Below are 13,827 nucleotides of genomic sequence, written 5' to 3'. Positions count from 1 at the left end.
TATCAACACAATATTTATCAAAATACATCACTGAAAATATTCGTGTACCTACACTTTTTACGATCTTTGACAGTCAACTAAACTGATAGATTATTTGGTTGCTAAGGTAACTTGAGCATTGAGCATTCCAAATTGAATAATCTTGGAATAATCTGAAAAATTCAGAACGTTTGCCGGTCTTACCAAAGAGCATTGAATCACTACGTTTTACTGGGTCTTACATCAGTAAACGGCCATAAAGAATGCACATCGGTCTTTAGAAAGAGACAACAATTAACGTCACATAAGCAAGAAAGAGACAACGCTCTACGAAGACGAAAAACCGATGTTCATTATTTATGGCCGTTTACTGTACGCACGCAGTCTGAATAAGACCAATCTGAGAAAAATCATAATCTGAAAAATTCAGAGTGTGTGTGCACAATAGTTAAAAATTGTATGAAATTCCATGTTGAATTTCTCTTTTTAATGTAATTCTGAATCAACACCGCAGGGGTCATAAATACACTCATAACATAATCATAAGTGCCTTGCCTTGACAAACTTTGAGATGAAAATCCTACAGTCTTTTCTTGAAGGGACTGATAGTCCCCACTTATTGCAGGAAATATTCCATGAGTGGAAAATATTATTTAACGTTTACGTGGTCCAGTTTCAGAGTAAAGCGAGTCGTATATAACCTAACAACAAAATTAAAATTTTGAAAAAAAAAAACCCAAGCGCGACATGCGCGACATAGTGGACCGATTTTTATGAAACATGGCTAAGAACACTCCCGACTAAGGCTTCCCACAGACAGTCTTAAAAATTCATAATCTTAAAAAAAAATTATATGCAATCTGACAGTTCAAACTGACACTGACAAGACACTGACAGATCTGTCAGTGTCAATTTGCATACAATTTTTTTTTAAGATTATGAATTTTTAAGACTGTCTGGGGGAAGCCTAACTCAGCTTTCAAACAAAAAAAACTAAATCTAAATCGGTCCATCCGTTCGGGTGCTACAATGCCACAGACACGCATACAGACAAACAGACAGTCGTTTTTGCGTCGGGAGTTAAAAACGGGTATTAAAGGGAGGGTTTTATTTAACGGGTTATGAAGCTCGAGGCAAAAGGTACAGCCGTAAATATTTTACCTGCAATATTTGCATCACCAATTAACAAAGGAACCGCGTTAATAATTGTATGTTAAAATTTTAAATATGACATAATAATTCAGATCCCCTTTGAATTGCAAATATCCCCTAAGGGAATAAAAGTTAACCCCCTCCCTTAAATGCAGCGAGCCAAAATGCTATGAAAATTAATAAATTATGAAAGTGCCTTAAGGAATGGAATATAAAACAACGAACTGCAGGCCATATTGAAAATTGCGCAGTTTATGTATTCAGCGCAGACTTACAGGGGTAAATTAATGTTTCATAGAGATACTGTTCATTTCCGCTGAAGATAAATAGGTAACTTGCACTTGTAATTAATAAAGTCTCTGTTGACTTCCCAACTACCCTTCGAGGGCTTCTAGTCTTTCAAACAAGCAAAGAATAAAGCATTCATGAAGGGTAAGTGCCTAGTACGGAAATGTCGGTATGAGAAGACTTCGTGATTTTTATTAGGGTTCATTATGAACAATATTAAAAAGCTACTAAAATGTTTGCATTTAAACTAACCAAATCGGTCTTTTTTTAAGGAGAAGTTGGTTAACAGTAAAATTGTATTTTATTGCGTAATTATTTACTAACCGTAACATACTTCTATTAAGTACCAACCCATGCGCGGATCCAGGGGGGGGTCATGGGGGTCATGACCCCCCCCCCCCCCCCCCTGGAACCTAGGTTGGCCATACAAATAGACCACGTGATCCCCCCCCCCCCTGGGGCCTGGGCCTTTACCACGTGACCCCCCCTGGGCACGAAGCTGGATCCGCGCTTGTACCAACCTGGTAAGGAATGAGTTCAAGGTAGAATCTTACAAACTGAAATAGTGACCTCATATTTTTTCTTTAAAACAAACTTTGTTAAAATTGCTTACAATAGGGTACTTTCCTATACTTAGAATAATAGTTATTTACAAAACTTTACAACTTAACATAACGAGAAAAGTACAACGCAAAAAACGCGTTCATCGCTGCTTCCAGTTGTTCCACAGGTGGTAATCGCTATATCGTAATCCTGCAAAAGGATTCATATAGGAGGTGTAAGCACAAATTGCTCGCCCTTAGAGTTGGTCAAAGGCGCATAGCCTTCGGAGATAACATACACTACAGAAATTTCGATACATCGATAGATTCACCTACTTTTACAAATTTTAGTAAAGCCTCCGCCACACATAAAGCGTTTTGATAGCGCAGCGTTAGCGGAACGTCAGCGGAGCGCAATAATATCGGTGCGCCGGCGGAACGCTGGCGTTCCGCTCGCAATCCGCGCGCATTCCGCTCGCAATCCGCGCGCATTCCGCTCGCAATCCGCGCTCGTTACCTCGTTAGTTCCCGCCGGCGTCCGCTGGGCGCAACGTCAGCGTTCGTCCGGCACACCGCTATCGTTGCGCTCCGCTGACGCTCCGCTACCGCTCCGCCTACGCTATAAAAACGCGCATATTGTGTGGCCGAGCTTTAAAGGTTGCACATTGAAAAACCTAAAGAAGAAGGTATTTGGAACTATCGGTTCATTTTTAGCTGTCAATGTGAATCGTATTAGGTTCATTAATTTTCCTGTTACCTTATATAATTTAATGAAAAGAATACTTATTTTTTTATATATATAATTTTTATAAAAGGCAAAAACGTGGCCTACGATGTAAGCTAGCCCGAAAGATGCCTGTTCACCCCTTTGAGTAATTAGTAATAATTACTCAATGGTTCACCCTTGATTTGAAGGTTGTCGGGTTATAATAATAAACTAGACGTGCCCGCGCGGCTTGGCTCGCGCAAGCGATCGATATCCTAATACTTTTACTGTCCTTGCATCCAATGTGGAATCACGATTATCCTCAATTTCAATTAGGCCCTGGCTCTGACCCGTCACCACAGAACACCCCACTAGAAGCCAAATGCAAGCGATATTGTTCGAGACGCAAATCACCAATCCTTGCGGGGTGAGGCGGGCGCGCACGGTGCTGTCATTGGTCGTTTCAAATAATGGCGCGCCTTTATGATTAGCAGTAGGGATGGGAATGGGAGATGTCTATTATAGACAATGGTACCGGTACCAGTACTGTGGTGAATTTGTTTTGCAACAAATTATAATATTATAATTAAATTATAATAAGGCCTAGTTACCCTTCGGGTTGGAAGGTCAGATGGCAGTCGCTTTCATAAAACTAGTGCCTACGCCAAATCTTGGTAGTAGTTTCCAAAGCGGACCCCAGGCTCCCATGAGCCGTGGCGAATGCCGATGCCGGGATAATGCAAGGAGGATGATAATTGTGATAGCATCTCAATAAAAATCATTCTAGTAACTAATAACTAAACTGTACATTTTTACTTACGTTTACTAAGTTAAATAACCAACTAAATATTCTAAACTAATCAATGAACTAAATACCACTACAGACTCTACAGATTCTAGATAATTATTCACTATTACAAATCTGCTTTCTTTTATATTTCATAAAATGGTAGCACATGGTACGAACGGCAGTACGAAGTTCCCGCAACAGACATAAACTAACATGGCCCCATGCCTAGTCGTTTACGTGAAAGGGATAGCATATCACATTGTTAACTCGGTAAAGAGGGATGGACGCGCCTCGGCGCCGCTCAGCACAACCATATTGACCAGTATAAATGAACTCCGCGGACAATAAACAATATTCAACAAAATAATTAATTTGACTTAACTGTGGAATGTTGTTCCATCTTTTTTACATGTAGAAGTGTTAGAAGACTTGCCACACCACTTTATGCTGTAAGAGACCATTGTTTGCAACCAAAATTGATTATTTAAGATTTTTTCCCGAGCGGACACGGACACTGTTAGCGGGTCGTATACTTGGGCGCTACTGATCGGTGTCGCACGCGTTCAAACTTTTATAAACCTGATTTGTCGTATGTTTGGTGACCGCGAGTCGCCCTGTAAGGGCCATCTTGTTGTATTGATCTGTGCCCGTCACACGCGACCGGCGGCGTCTGGATGTGCGTCGCACGCTGTGCCACACGCCGTCGGTCGCGGGTGCGTGGGTTTTCTGACCCTTGGTGCAAAAATACAAGTACATTGTAACTCTTAGAGGAAGAAGATTTTTATGAAATAGGTTTTTTTATTAGCCTTTTTTAGTGTCCCACTGCTGGGCAAAGCCCTCCCCTCGTTTCTTCCATTCGACCATGTTATCAGCGTTTTCCCACCAATTTGGGTAGAATGCGTCTAACGTCGTCAGTCGCGGACCCGCGTCGGTCGCCGGCCGGCTGGCGGCGGGTGGTCAGAGAAACCAGGGCCTTAGGAAATGCAATCGGTAAATAGTTTGTATGAAAATAACTTGTTATTTAGCGGTGTCTCGGTAATTCCCATACAATTATTTACCTGTTTTCAGTTAAGAACCGTGAACGTGATTTATCTACTTACAATTCTAGGGCATCGCCAAACCAAAATTCGTCACATTCATTTTCGGCTTTAGCCATGTTTATTCCACAGTTGTATGGAGATTGGAGGTAGACCTCTATTCTCCCTGGTTTGTAACTTTGTATTAAAATCCTATTCCTTTCCGCGTTTATATTTTATAATTTCCTACCCTTTTTACTCGACATTGGCTATGGGCAACACCGCCCTCAAGTCCATAAAAAAAAAAACTGGGCAACCAGGCAGGCAATTGTGTCGCTTAACTTCAAAACTGGGTAAATCCATTCTGCTATAAGGTTGATTATCTTTCAGATCATATTATATTATATATTTTCAACCTTAAAGCAGAATGGATTTACCCAGGTTTGAAGTTAAGCGACACAATTATGGTCGCGCGATAGATAATAGTGCGAGAGGGACGGCCTGATATTTTATCGTCTATCGCGCGAATGCTACCCGTGAAGAAATGTAATGTAAACGGTTCACGCTCATGGACTTTCAATAGGGACTGAGCTCACACTTTTTTTGCCATACTAAATTGAACTTTATCACCGGTGCAGAAAGGCGTTCTTATCAGACTAGTAAAAGTGTGTCCACATGAGAGGGTCAAAGTTGGGGCTGGTGTCCCTCTCGCACGTGTGACCAGTGTTAAAGAGATTACTATAGTAGTAGTATTTTTACCTGTATGATAACTAAGTTTATGGCTCCCCACAGACAGTCTTAAAAATTCATAATCTTAAAAAAAACTTGTATGCAATCTGACAGTTCAGATCTGTCAGTGTCTTGTCAGTGTCAGTTTGAACTGTCAGATTGCATACAAGTTTTTTTTAAGATTATGAATTTTTAAGACTGTCTGTGGGGAGCCTATAAACTTCTTAAATTATTTTTGTATCATATCGAGGCAAGGATATTAATACCTTGTAATGAATTGGTAAGTCATTATTATGAAGCCATAAAACCAAATATTTGCGCAGTTAAAAAAACCTTTAATTCGGTATTAGTAGATTTGGTAGTAACTTTGAATATTGACTGGTATCCCCAAATAATGACAGTGATGACGTTATTCAAATAATTTTGACAGTGGCAATAAGTGCGAGAGGGACACCAGCCCCAACTTTACCCTCTCATGTGGACACACTTTTTGGCCTAACAACTCAATCTAGCTTAATAATATATAAATCTACTAGCGACCCGCCCCGGCTTCGCACGGGTACTATACCTACATGTAAACCTTCCTCTAGAATCACTCTATCTATTAAAAAAAACCGCATCAAAATCCATTGGGTAGTTTTAAAGATTTATGCATACATAGGGACATAGGGACAGAGAAAGCGACTTTGTTTTATACTATGTAGTGATGTTCACACTTGACAGCGGCAGCCGTGCTGCCAATATCAAAAATCTAATCATCCTATGCGTCAGCTGTCAATGCTGTCATTGCTGTCAAATCATAGTTGTCAAAAGCGCGTTTGTTTCATCGAATGTTTTGTGACTCCGAAGTTAATTAGTTTTACAGACTGCCGATAGTAATTAAAATGCGTTTCGCAATAAAGCAGGCCGGCTGCGGTGCAGAGCGAGTTGGTACACTAACAGGATTTTCTAAGTCACCTAGTACGATTATTGAAACTCCCACAGCTGCACTTCTTACTCAGGTTTCCATCTCATTTTAACTGAATGGTTACTATTTTATTCTATATTATTTACAAAGGACAGTGAACATAATGACTTACTCTTACTTTTCAGGGAGGGAGTGTGGTTCATTTGACGGCAGACGTGTTAGCTCGGGTGTTTTCTAACCCCCAACTTCTATGGATGCCTTTAACCAGTACCAGTCATTTGGAAGGTGGAGTCAAAGCTCAGGGCGAGGGCATAGCCCAGTTTGCTGGAGTTGCTGACCATATAGCCTGCACAACATTGCAAAATGTGAATGATGCTGCACCATCGGGACACTTTGAATTGGACAAGGTGCCATTGTGGACAAAACGGGGCAAACAAATGATTTGTGCTGACAGGTAAAAGATCTTTCAATTTTAAATTTATGCTAATCTGAAATGATACACAATTGGTTAAATAAACACATTTTAAATTCTGTTTATTTATGTTTATTTCTGCCTATGTGAATTCAGATAAAATTTTGATAACACATCCTATCCTGTCAGTGCAAAAACAAGTTAGCTACAAGCATAGCCAATTATAACCTCTTGTGTGCCGCAATATTTTTTATATGGTTTCCTCATATGCGGATCCGTGTTCCGGCACACGAGAAGTTAATACCTAAAGCAAACAGCATCTAATCAAACAAAGAATGTCTTAACTTGGCGGACACTATGGCAGACACAATAGAAATACAGCTGCCTATTATCCGTCAATGTGATACAGAACGGTTAAAATTCAATGCTTACAATATGGCAATCAGAAATCGAGACTGTTAATTTAAAGTGAATGTCCCTTAACATCTTTATGACAATGATTTTCAGATACATGGACATTATGGAGCTGTTCAAACCCGATATCATTTTGGCAATTGCAGATGGACGCACATCGCATTCTGAAGGTTTCAAGAGAGTCCTCAAGGCCGTGAATAGAAGTAACAACATGCTGGATATTTGTGTCAAGCGATTTAAATCTTCTAAGCAACTGCAAGAATCATCATTGATAGGTAAATACTTTGTAAATGTGTGTCTATGTCTAATTGGTTTTTAGAAACCTTTTTGACATTCAGTGATAGAACAAACTGTAATTGTTCAATTTTAATAACTTAGTAACATAATCCTTAATCATATTATCAAAATACTAGTGTCTGTAGCCATTTTTAGGGTTCCGTAGTCAACTAGGAACCCTTATAGTTTTGCCATGTCTGTCTGTCCGTCCGTCCGTCCGTCCGCGGATAGTCTCAGTAACCGTAAGCACTAGAAAGCTGAAATTTGGTACCAATATGTATATCAATCACGCCAACAAAGTGCAAAAATAAAAAATGGAAAAAGATGTTTTATTAGGGTACCCCCCCTACATGTAAAATGGGGGCTGATATTTTTTTTCATTTCAACCCCAACGTGTGATATATTGTTGGATAGGTATTTAAAAATGAATAAGGGTTTACTAAGATCATTTTTTGATAATATTAATATTTTCGGAAATAATCGCTCCTAAAGGAAAAAAAAGGGCGTCCCCCCCCCCCTCTAACTTTTGAACCATACGTTTAAAAAATATTAAAATAATCGCAAAAGTAGAACTTTATAAAGACTTTCTAGGAAAATTGTTTTGAACTTGATAGGTTCAGTAGTTTTTGAGAAAAATACGGAAAACTACGGAACCCTACACTGAGCGTGAACGTGGCCCGACACGCTCTTGGCCGGTTTTGGTAGTTATATCTCAAAAAGTAATTCCGAAGTTTGACTATGAGATGACATAGCACACTTCTAATAATTCTTAAATTGTGTTTCTTATAGGTGTTGTGGTAGCTGGTGGTAATGAAAAGAAATGCACTGAAAGCATACAGCACATTCTGGAGCACCAGCAAAGTTTGTCAGGTGTAGCTCTGCAAGGCATATTGGATGGCACTGAAGATTACACCAACCTGCCTGATGACAATGTGATATCTATTTTTAAGAGAGTTAATGTAAGTATTCTTATATATTTCTGTCAAAAACAGTAAGACTGTTCTTTGGATTTATTGTTCATCCTTCATCTAAACCACATTTTCTCTTTGTAACGGTAATTTTTGATTGTATTTTAATTCGGTATTTATGGTGCTTTAATTAAGTGCTTTATTTAGAAGCATTGTTATACTGCAATTTTTATTAATAGTTTTAAAATACGGAATACACATTAAATTAAACATAATCACACATACATATATCAGTAACCACATTTGGATGGTGATAAGCAATAATGTGTCAACCCACAAAAACTAAAAAAATGAGATTTTAATGCCATGTTATAGCTGGATTTTTAAACTTCTATTTGCAAAAATGACCTTTTCATTTTGAAAATTTTTACTATCCCAAAAGTAAAAAAATAGGTTAACACAAATCCTATATCGTGTGTTGCCTGTTTTGCATTAATGTGTCAAGAACCTTAACTTATTATAGTAATTGGCAGAAGACATATTTAAATTACAATAATGTGTTATGAGGGTATACTCAACGATTTTTTTACACTTGACTCATTCTTGCAAAACGCAAAAAATGACATAGTTACCCACTATGAGACTTGAATGATTATTGCAAAATGATATTTTATTCGTTGTTTTATGCTACGACCCGTGTTATAAAACATAAGTCATTATTGTTAAATTATATTCGGGTCATAAATTGTTCGTTTTTGGTGTAAGTACCATGACACTATATTGTAAAATATAACTGTTCATATTAATTTATGTTTGAATAAGTTATGACTTAGTCCATTAGTATATTTTTGCACATGAATAGTAAATTCAGTACGAAATTGAACATTTTAAGTCATGAATATACATATTCGTTATTATAATTTGCAAACATTTTTTACAAGTACGTGTTTATATAAAAATCTAATATAAGCTACTATTTTTTTATAATTACTAATTACATTAAGACGTATTAATGTATGCATAAAAATATTGTTTGATTTTTGAATACTTACTGAATGGTAGTTTATTATTTTGTTAAAGATATTTTATGTTTTGTTCTTGTATAAGTCATGAGTTATTCATAATTTAAATGACTTAGTCTATTTCTTAGCGTAAAAAAATATTTTGTTGTATATTTTAGATAAGTAGTTTGTTTTTTTAAAAGATGATTATTTGATTTTTGTAACGATTTTTTGTTGAAAAAGCACAGATAATTTAAATATGTGTCTAGAAATGATCATTACTCTAATAGTTAATTTATAGTATTTTATTCAACAGGCGTTTAAAGGAGGTCAAGAAATATGAGTGGCGTACTTTCCACGAGTATTTTGGAGTCAGTTAAACACCATTGCATACAATACTTTTACAACGACCATGCACTTAGTTTTTAATAGTTTTTTTAAATAATTCTCGCGAAATTCACACTGTTTCCTGTATTGCAAAGGTTTGCACTGTCAGCTCAGCTGCCCAAAGCCTTCCCGCGCACGCACGCAGTATCGTTAATGCAATGCGTTGCCATGATTACAGAACCAAACAATGCGTTTTCAGTTTTTTCGATACGCACAATCCTGTAAATGACGGATAACAGTTCGGGAGTAGAAAAATCATTAAAAGTTTTGATTAATAAATAATGTATTGATTCCTACATGACGACCGGTCTGGCGCAGTCGGTAGTGACCCTGCCTGCTACGCCGCGGTCCCGGGTTCGAATCCCGGTAAGGGCATTTATTTGTGTGATGAGCACAGATATTTGTTCCTGAGTCATGGATGTTTTCTATGTATATAAGTATTTATATATTATATATATCGTTGCCTAAGTACCCACAACACAAGCCTTCTTGAGCTTACCGTGGGTCTCAGTCAATCTGTGTAAGAATGTCCTATAATATTTATTATTATTTTATTATTTATACCTAATAATATATGTTACTTAACACTTATAAAGTTAAAAATATGCATAGGTAGAGTATTTTACAATAACAATTTATGTGCTTTAACATGTTTATTTAAGACTCATAGATATTTTTAAACAATTAGCAAAAGTGGGTTAAGTATCATAACACAGTCTTGAAAAAGTTTGACGTCGTCGAACAATTCGCAATAAAAGAAAAGGGCATTATTTCGTCAAATTGAAGTTTGTTTTGAAATTAAGCTACAATAATCACTACTACTGAACGTATTATAGCTGAAAAACACAACAATCTATATAAAAAACAATTTTTTTTATGAGAAACACAAAAAAATGAGAAAAAATCTTTAGACGCCATTTTCTCAAAATGGTTGGCGTGTGGGTTGACACATTATTGCTTATCACCACCAATTTTTATCGTGCCACATAAATAGTTGACTTTGTAATACCAGAATACCAGGCAGTAGATTAAATATGGGTCAGACTTGAGATGGCACTAAATCTACTGTATGGAACAGGGAACCATTACATCCATACTAATATTATAAATGGGGTGTGTGTGTCTGTTTGTTTGTCCGTCTTTCACGGCAAAACGGAGCGACGAATTGACGTGATTTTTTAAGTGGAGATAGTTGAAAGGATGGAGAGTGACATAGACTACTTTTTGTCTCTTTCTAACGCGAGCGATGCCGCTGCAATTTGGTCATATGTGGCAATAAGTTCCACACAGATTAAAGACTTTTATTACTGAATAGTAATAACATTTATTATGATCTAATGGAATAACACTGTCCTTATAGTTTCTTTTACTTTGGAGATTCCTTGATGAACAATCATATGTGTATTTCCAGGAAGCTTTACCTACAGAGATGGTTCGCATCATGGAAGGTTTCTGGAACCCCGCTGCAATAATGGCAGCAATAGGCAATGGCTATGATGTCTTCGACGGATCTTATCCAGTGAAACTGACCAATGAAGGATTCGCCTTGATGTTAAACTTCCATCTTGACCAAAACTGTGATGAATTGTGTATATTAGATTTAAATGATAGCAAGTAAGTGGAAAAGTGTTTAATATTTTTATTCTTGTTGAAAAGAACAAAAATGACAGATCAGGAGACCGATGATTCCATACAATTTCACTATTATTCCATTTCTACGCATTTTGATTTTACTTGTAGGATTGGAAACAAGTGGTCAATACCATTAGATTCCTAATTTCTATCACTAGTGTTGAAAATATAACATTAAACCATTTTTACAGACTTAACAGTGACGAAATAGAGTGTTCCACATCACAACTTAATCCCTAGTAGTTATGCTAATTAAAGATATTTTGGTATTCATCTATCTCTAAGTCTATATAAGATATTTTTTTTAATTTACAGATATAAAGAAGATTTCAGTCCCCTTCTAAAGGGTTGCGAGTGTTTGGCGTGCAAGAAATATACGCGGGCGTATATACAACACCTTCGAAATACACGGGAAATGCTGGCTTCTGTGCTGCTCAGCATGTAAGTTACTTAAATCGTTTCAATAAAATTAACGCACTGTCAAATAGTCTCGAAGAGAGAAATCTAAAATCGAAAATAATTCAAACGATGCACAAAGTTTGAGGATTCCTGAGGTTTCTATGGTTAAATTGAGATTGTGTACTTATAATAACTATTTTATCGCTTTTTGAAAATCCGACATGGTTCTATGTTCTGTTGTCACATTGCAATAAGGTGAAAAAGTGGATACATCTCTTTGTAGTCGACTGTACAGAAATTATTTAAATTAACGCCATCTAGTTTCAACATCTTGTACTAAGAAAGTTAGCATTGGGCGACGTCCATTCCATTGACCAAATGTTTATGAGGATGGTGTAGAGATGTCGCTGTTAGTAGCGATTCATTTTGTTCAGTATTTTTGCAATTTGGCTACAGCTTAAAATGCAACTAGAAAATGTCTTCCTACTATAATGTAGCCTAAGTACCTATGTTACAACTACATATTATTCACAGTTTGTTATTATTTTTTAGTTTTTTTATTCGTTTCTCACTATTGTTGCCATTTAACTTTTTGTCCAATGTTTTTGTATGTATTTTTTTTCTGTTTGTTACCTTATGTGAATTTTCCTCACTTGATGGTCTCATTGGAAGATCAGTGCTGGAAGTCAGCAGCAACACGCTGAGTTGAGGCCATTTCGTAGCACTTCATTCCTTTTTGTTTGTGTTGTAATGTGTAAAATCTTGACTGTGTTCACGAATAAATTATATTCTACTAGCATTAGCGCTCAGCTTCGCTCGCGATAAATTCGAAAATTGCGAAATGCTCTATACAAACTTTCACCCGCCATTTTAGAAAAGTAAGGAGTTAGAAAGAGCAAAAAGTAGCCTGTGTCACTCTCCATCCCTTCAACTATCTCCCTTTAAAAAATCACGTCAATCCATTGCTCCGTTTTGGCGTGAAAGACGGACAAACGAACAGACACACTTTCCCATTTATAATATTAGTATGGATTCTATTTATTTTGAAATTACTTACCTTTTCTTTTTTGTCATTCCAGCCACAATCTCCATCACTTCGACCAGATGTTCCATCACGCCCGTCGACATATTGCCGTAAGAACATTTGACACATTCCGAAATCACATCACAAAACAGTATGAACTGTATAAAGACTCTCAAGTGAAATCTGACGAAGTAACGGTGTGTAAAACTGACAGTGAGAATGTGGAGGCGGCTGCTGTGAAAAAGATTCGGGTAACTGATGAAGTTTGTAGTGTAGCTAATGGTAATGCTTGATAGTATTTGTATTGTGTACAAGTAATATCCTTACATTGAATTGTTACGACTGAGGCAAGCGCGCAATTCACAATTTTTTATATTAAGTATGTACCTATCTTTGGTGGCGCGGTCGATCTGACATCGGTATTTTAAGCCGCCGATGTTTTCTACCATAGATCGTCTAAAATAGACGCTAAGGCCAGTAATTAGTTCTTTCCAGTAGTTACTATTGCCCGGTTCCATAGTTTTACATACGTTTTTATTCCGGCCATTTTTAAATTATTTAAAGTTGACGCTAGTGAACTCTGACCCATGCCACCATGGCATATTTTTTTTTGTCTAAAAGCAGTGCAGGATTTTGGGTGATAGCTACTGGGAATCATGTAGCTATTTCTTGATAGACAGTAGGTAAAATATATTGATGTGGATTTGACTACCTACATTCAAAATTAAAGTCTTGGAGGCTTTTAGAATCCTCGAAGTTGTTTCTACCCATCTGCAATGTAGAAACAACTTCGAGGATGAGGTGAATAGAAGAATTCAGCTAGGTTGGGCAGCATTTGGGAAGCTACGTCGAGTTTTTACATCGTTGATCCCACAGTGCCTGAAGACAAAAGTCTTCAATCAGTGCGTCCTACCCGTCATGACGTACGGAGCCGAAACGTGGACACTGACGGTACGGCTGGTCCACAAGTTTAAAGTCGCTCAGCGGGCTATGGAAAGGGCTATGCTCGGCGTCTCTCTGCGGGATCGAATCAGAAATGAGGTTATCCGGCAGAGAACCAAAGTGATCGACATAGCCCACCGTATTAGCAAGCTGAAGTGGCAGTGGGCTGGCCATATTAGCCGTAGAACCGACAACCGTTGGGGTAAACGAGATCTTGAGTGGAGACCACGTCTCGGCAAGCGTAGTGTAGGACTGCCTCAGGCAAGGTGGAGCGACGATTTGCGCGGGATGGCTGGCAGCAGCTGGATGCGAGCAGCCGAAGA

The 13,827-nt window shown here is 37.6% G+C and overlaps 2 protein-coding genes across 2 annotated transcripts in view; one reads left to right on the top strand and one right to left on the bottom strand.

The window, feature by feature from the left end:
- The window catches only part of LOC125225359 (odorant receptor 2a-like), a 60,625-nt gene extending 47,959 nt beyond the window's left edge, over window positions 1-12,666 (bottom strand). The window contains exon 1 of the mRNA XM_048129032.1: window positions 12,596-12,666. Coding sequence (XP_047984989.1) covers window positions 12,596-12,666 — 71 coding nt within the window. The remainder of the gene's footprint in view (window positions 1-12,595) is intronic.
- On the top strand, window positions 6,014-12,861 carry LOC125225358 (queuine tRNA-ribosyltransferase accessory subunit 2). The gene is made up of 7 exons (XM_048129031.1): window positions 6,014-6,203; window positions 6,295-6,563; window positions 7,029-7,210; window positions 8,001-8,170; window positions 10,919-11,121; window positions 11,455-11,580; window positions 12,618-12,861. The coding sequence occupies exons 1-7, from the start codon at window positions 6,087-6,089 to the stop codon at window positions 12,853-12,855; spliced, it is 1,305 nt and encodes a 434-aa protein (XP_047984988.1). The 5' UTR covers window positions 6,014-6,086; the 3' UTR covers window positions 12,856-12,861.
- The last annotated feature ends 966 nt before the right edge of the window (window positions 12,862-13,827 follow it).

The sequence above is a fragment of the Leguminivora glycinivorella genome, chromosome 4 (genome assembly GCF_023078275.1).
Source record: "Leguminivora glycinivorella isolate SPB_JAAS2020 chromosome 4, LegGlyc_1.1, whole genome shotgun sequence".
NCBI lineage: Eukaryota > Metazoa > Arthropoda > Insecta > Lepidoptera > Tortricidae > Leguminivora > Leguminivora glycinivorella.
The sequence above is the reverse complement of the archived record's forward strand: the minus strand, read 5'-3'. Positions and strand labels throughout refer to the sequence as shown.

Excerpts from the sequence above, each read along its gene's own strand:
- LOC125225358 (XM_048129031.1), top strand. The coding sequence starts at position 6,087 with ATGCGTTTCGCAATAAAGCAGGCCGGCTGCGGTGCAGAGCGAGTTGGT. Across the intron at positions 6,204-6,294 it reads CAGCTGCACTTCTTACTCAG|GGAGGGAGTGTGGTTCATTT; the intron begins GTTTCCATCTCA and ends CTTACTTTTCAG. Across the intron at positions 6,564-7,028 it reads CAAATGATTTGTGCTGACAG|ATACATGGACATTATGGAGC; the intron begins GTAAAAGATCTT and ends AATGATTTTCAG.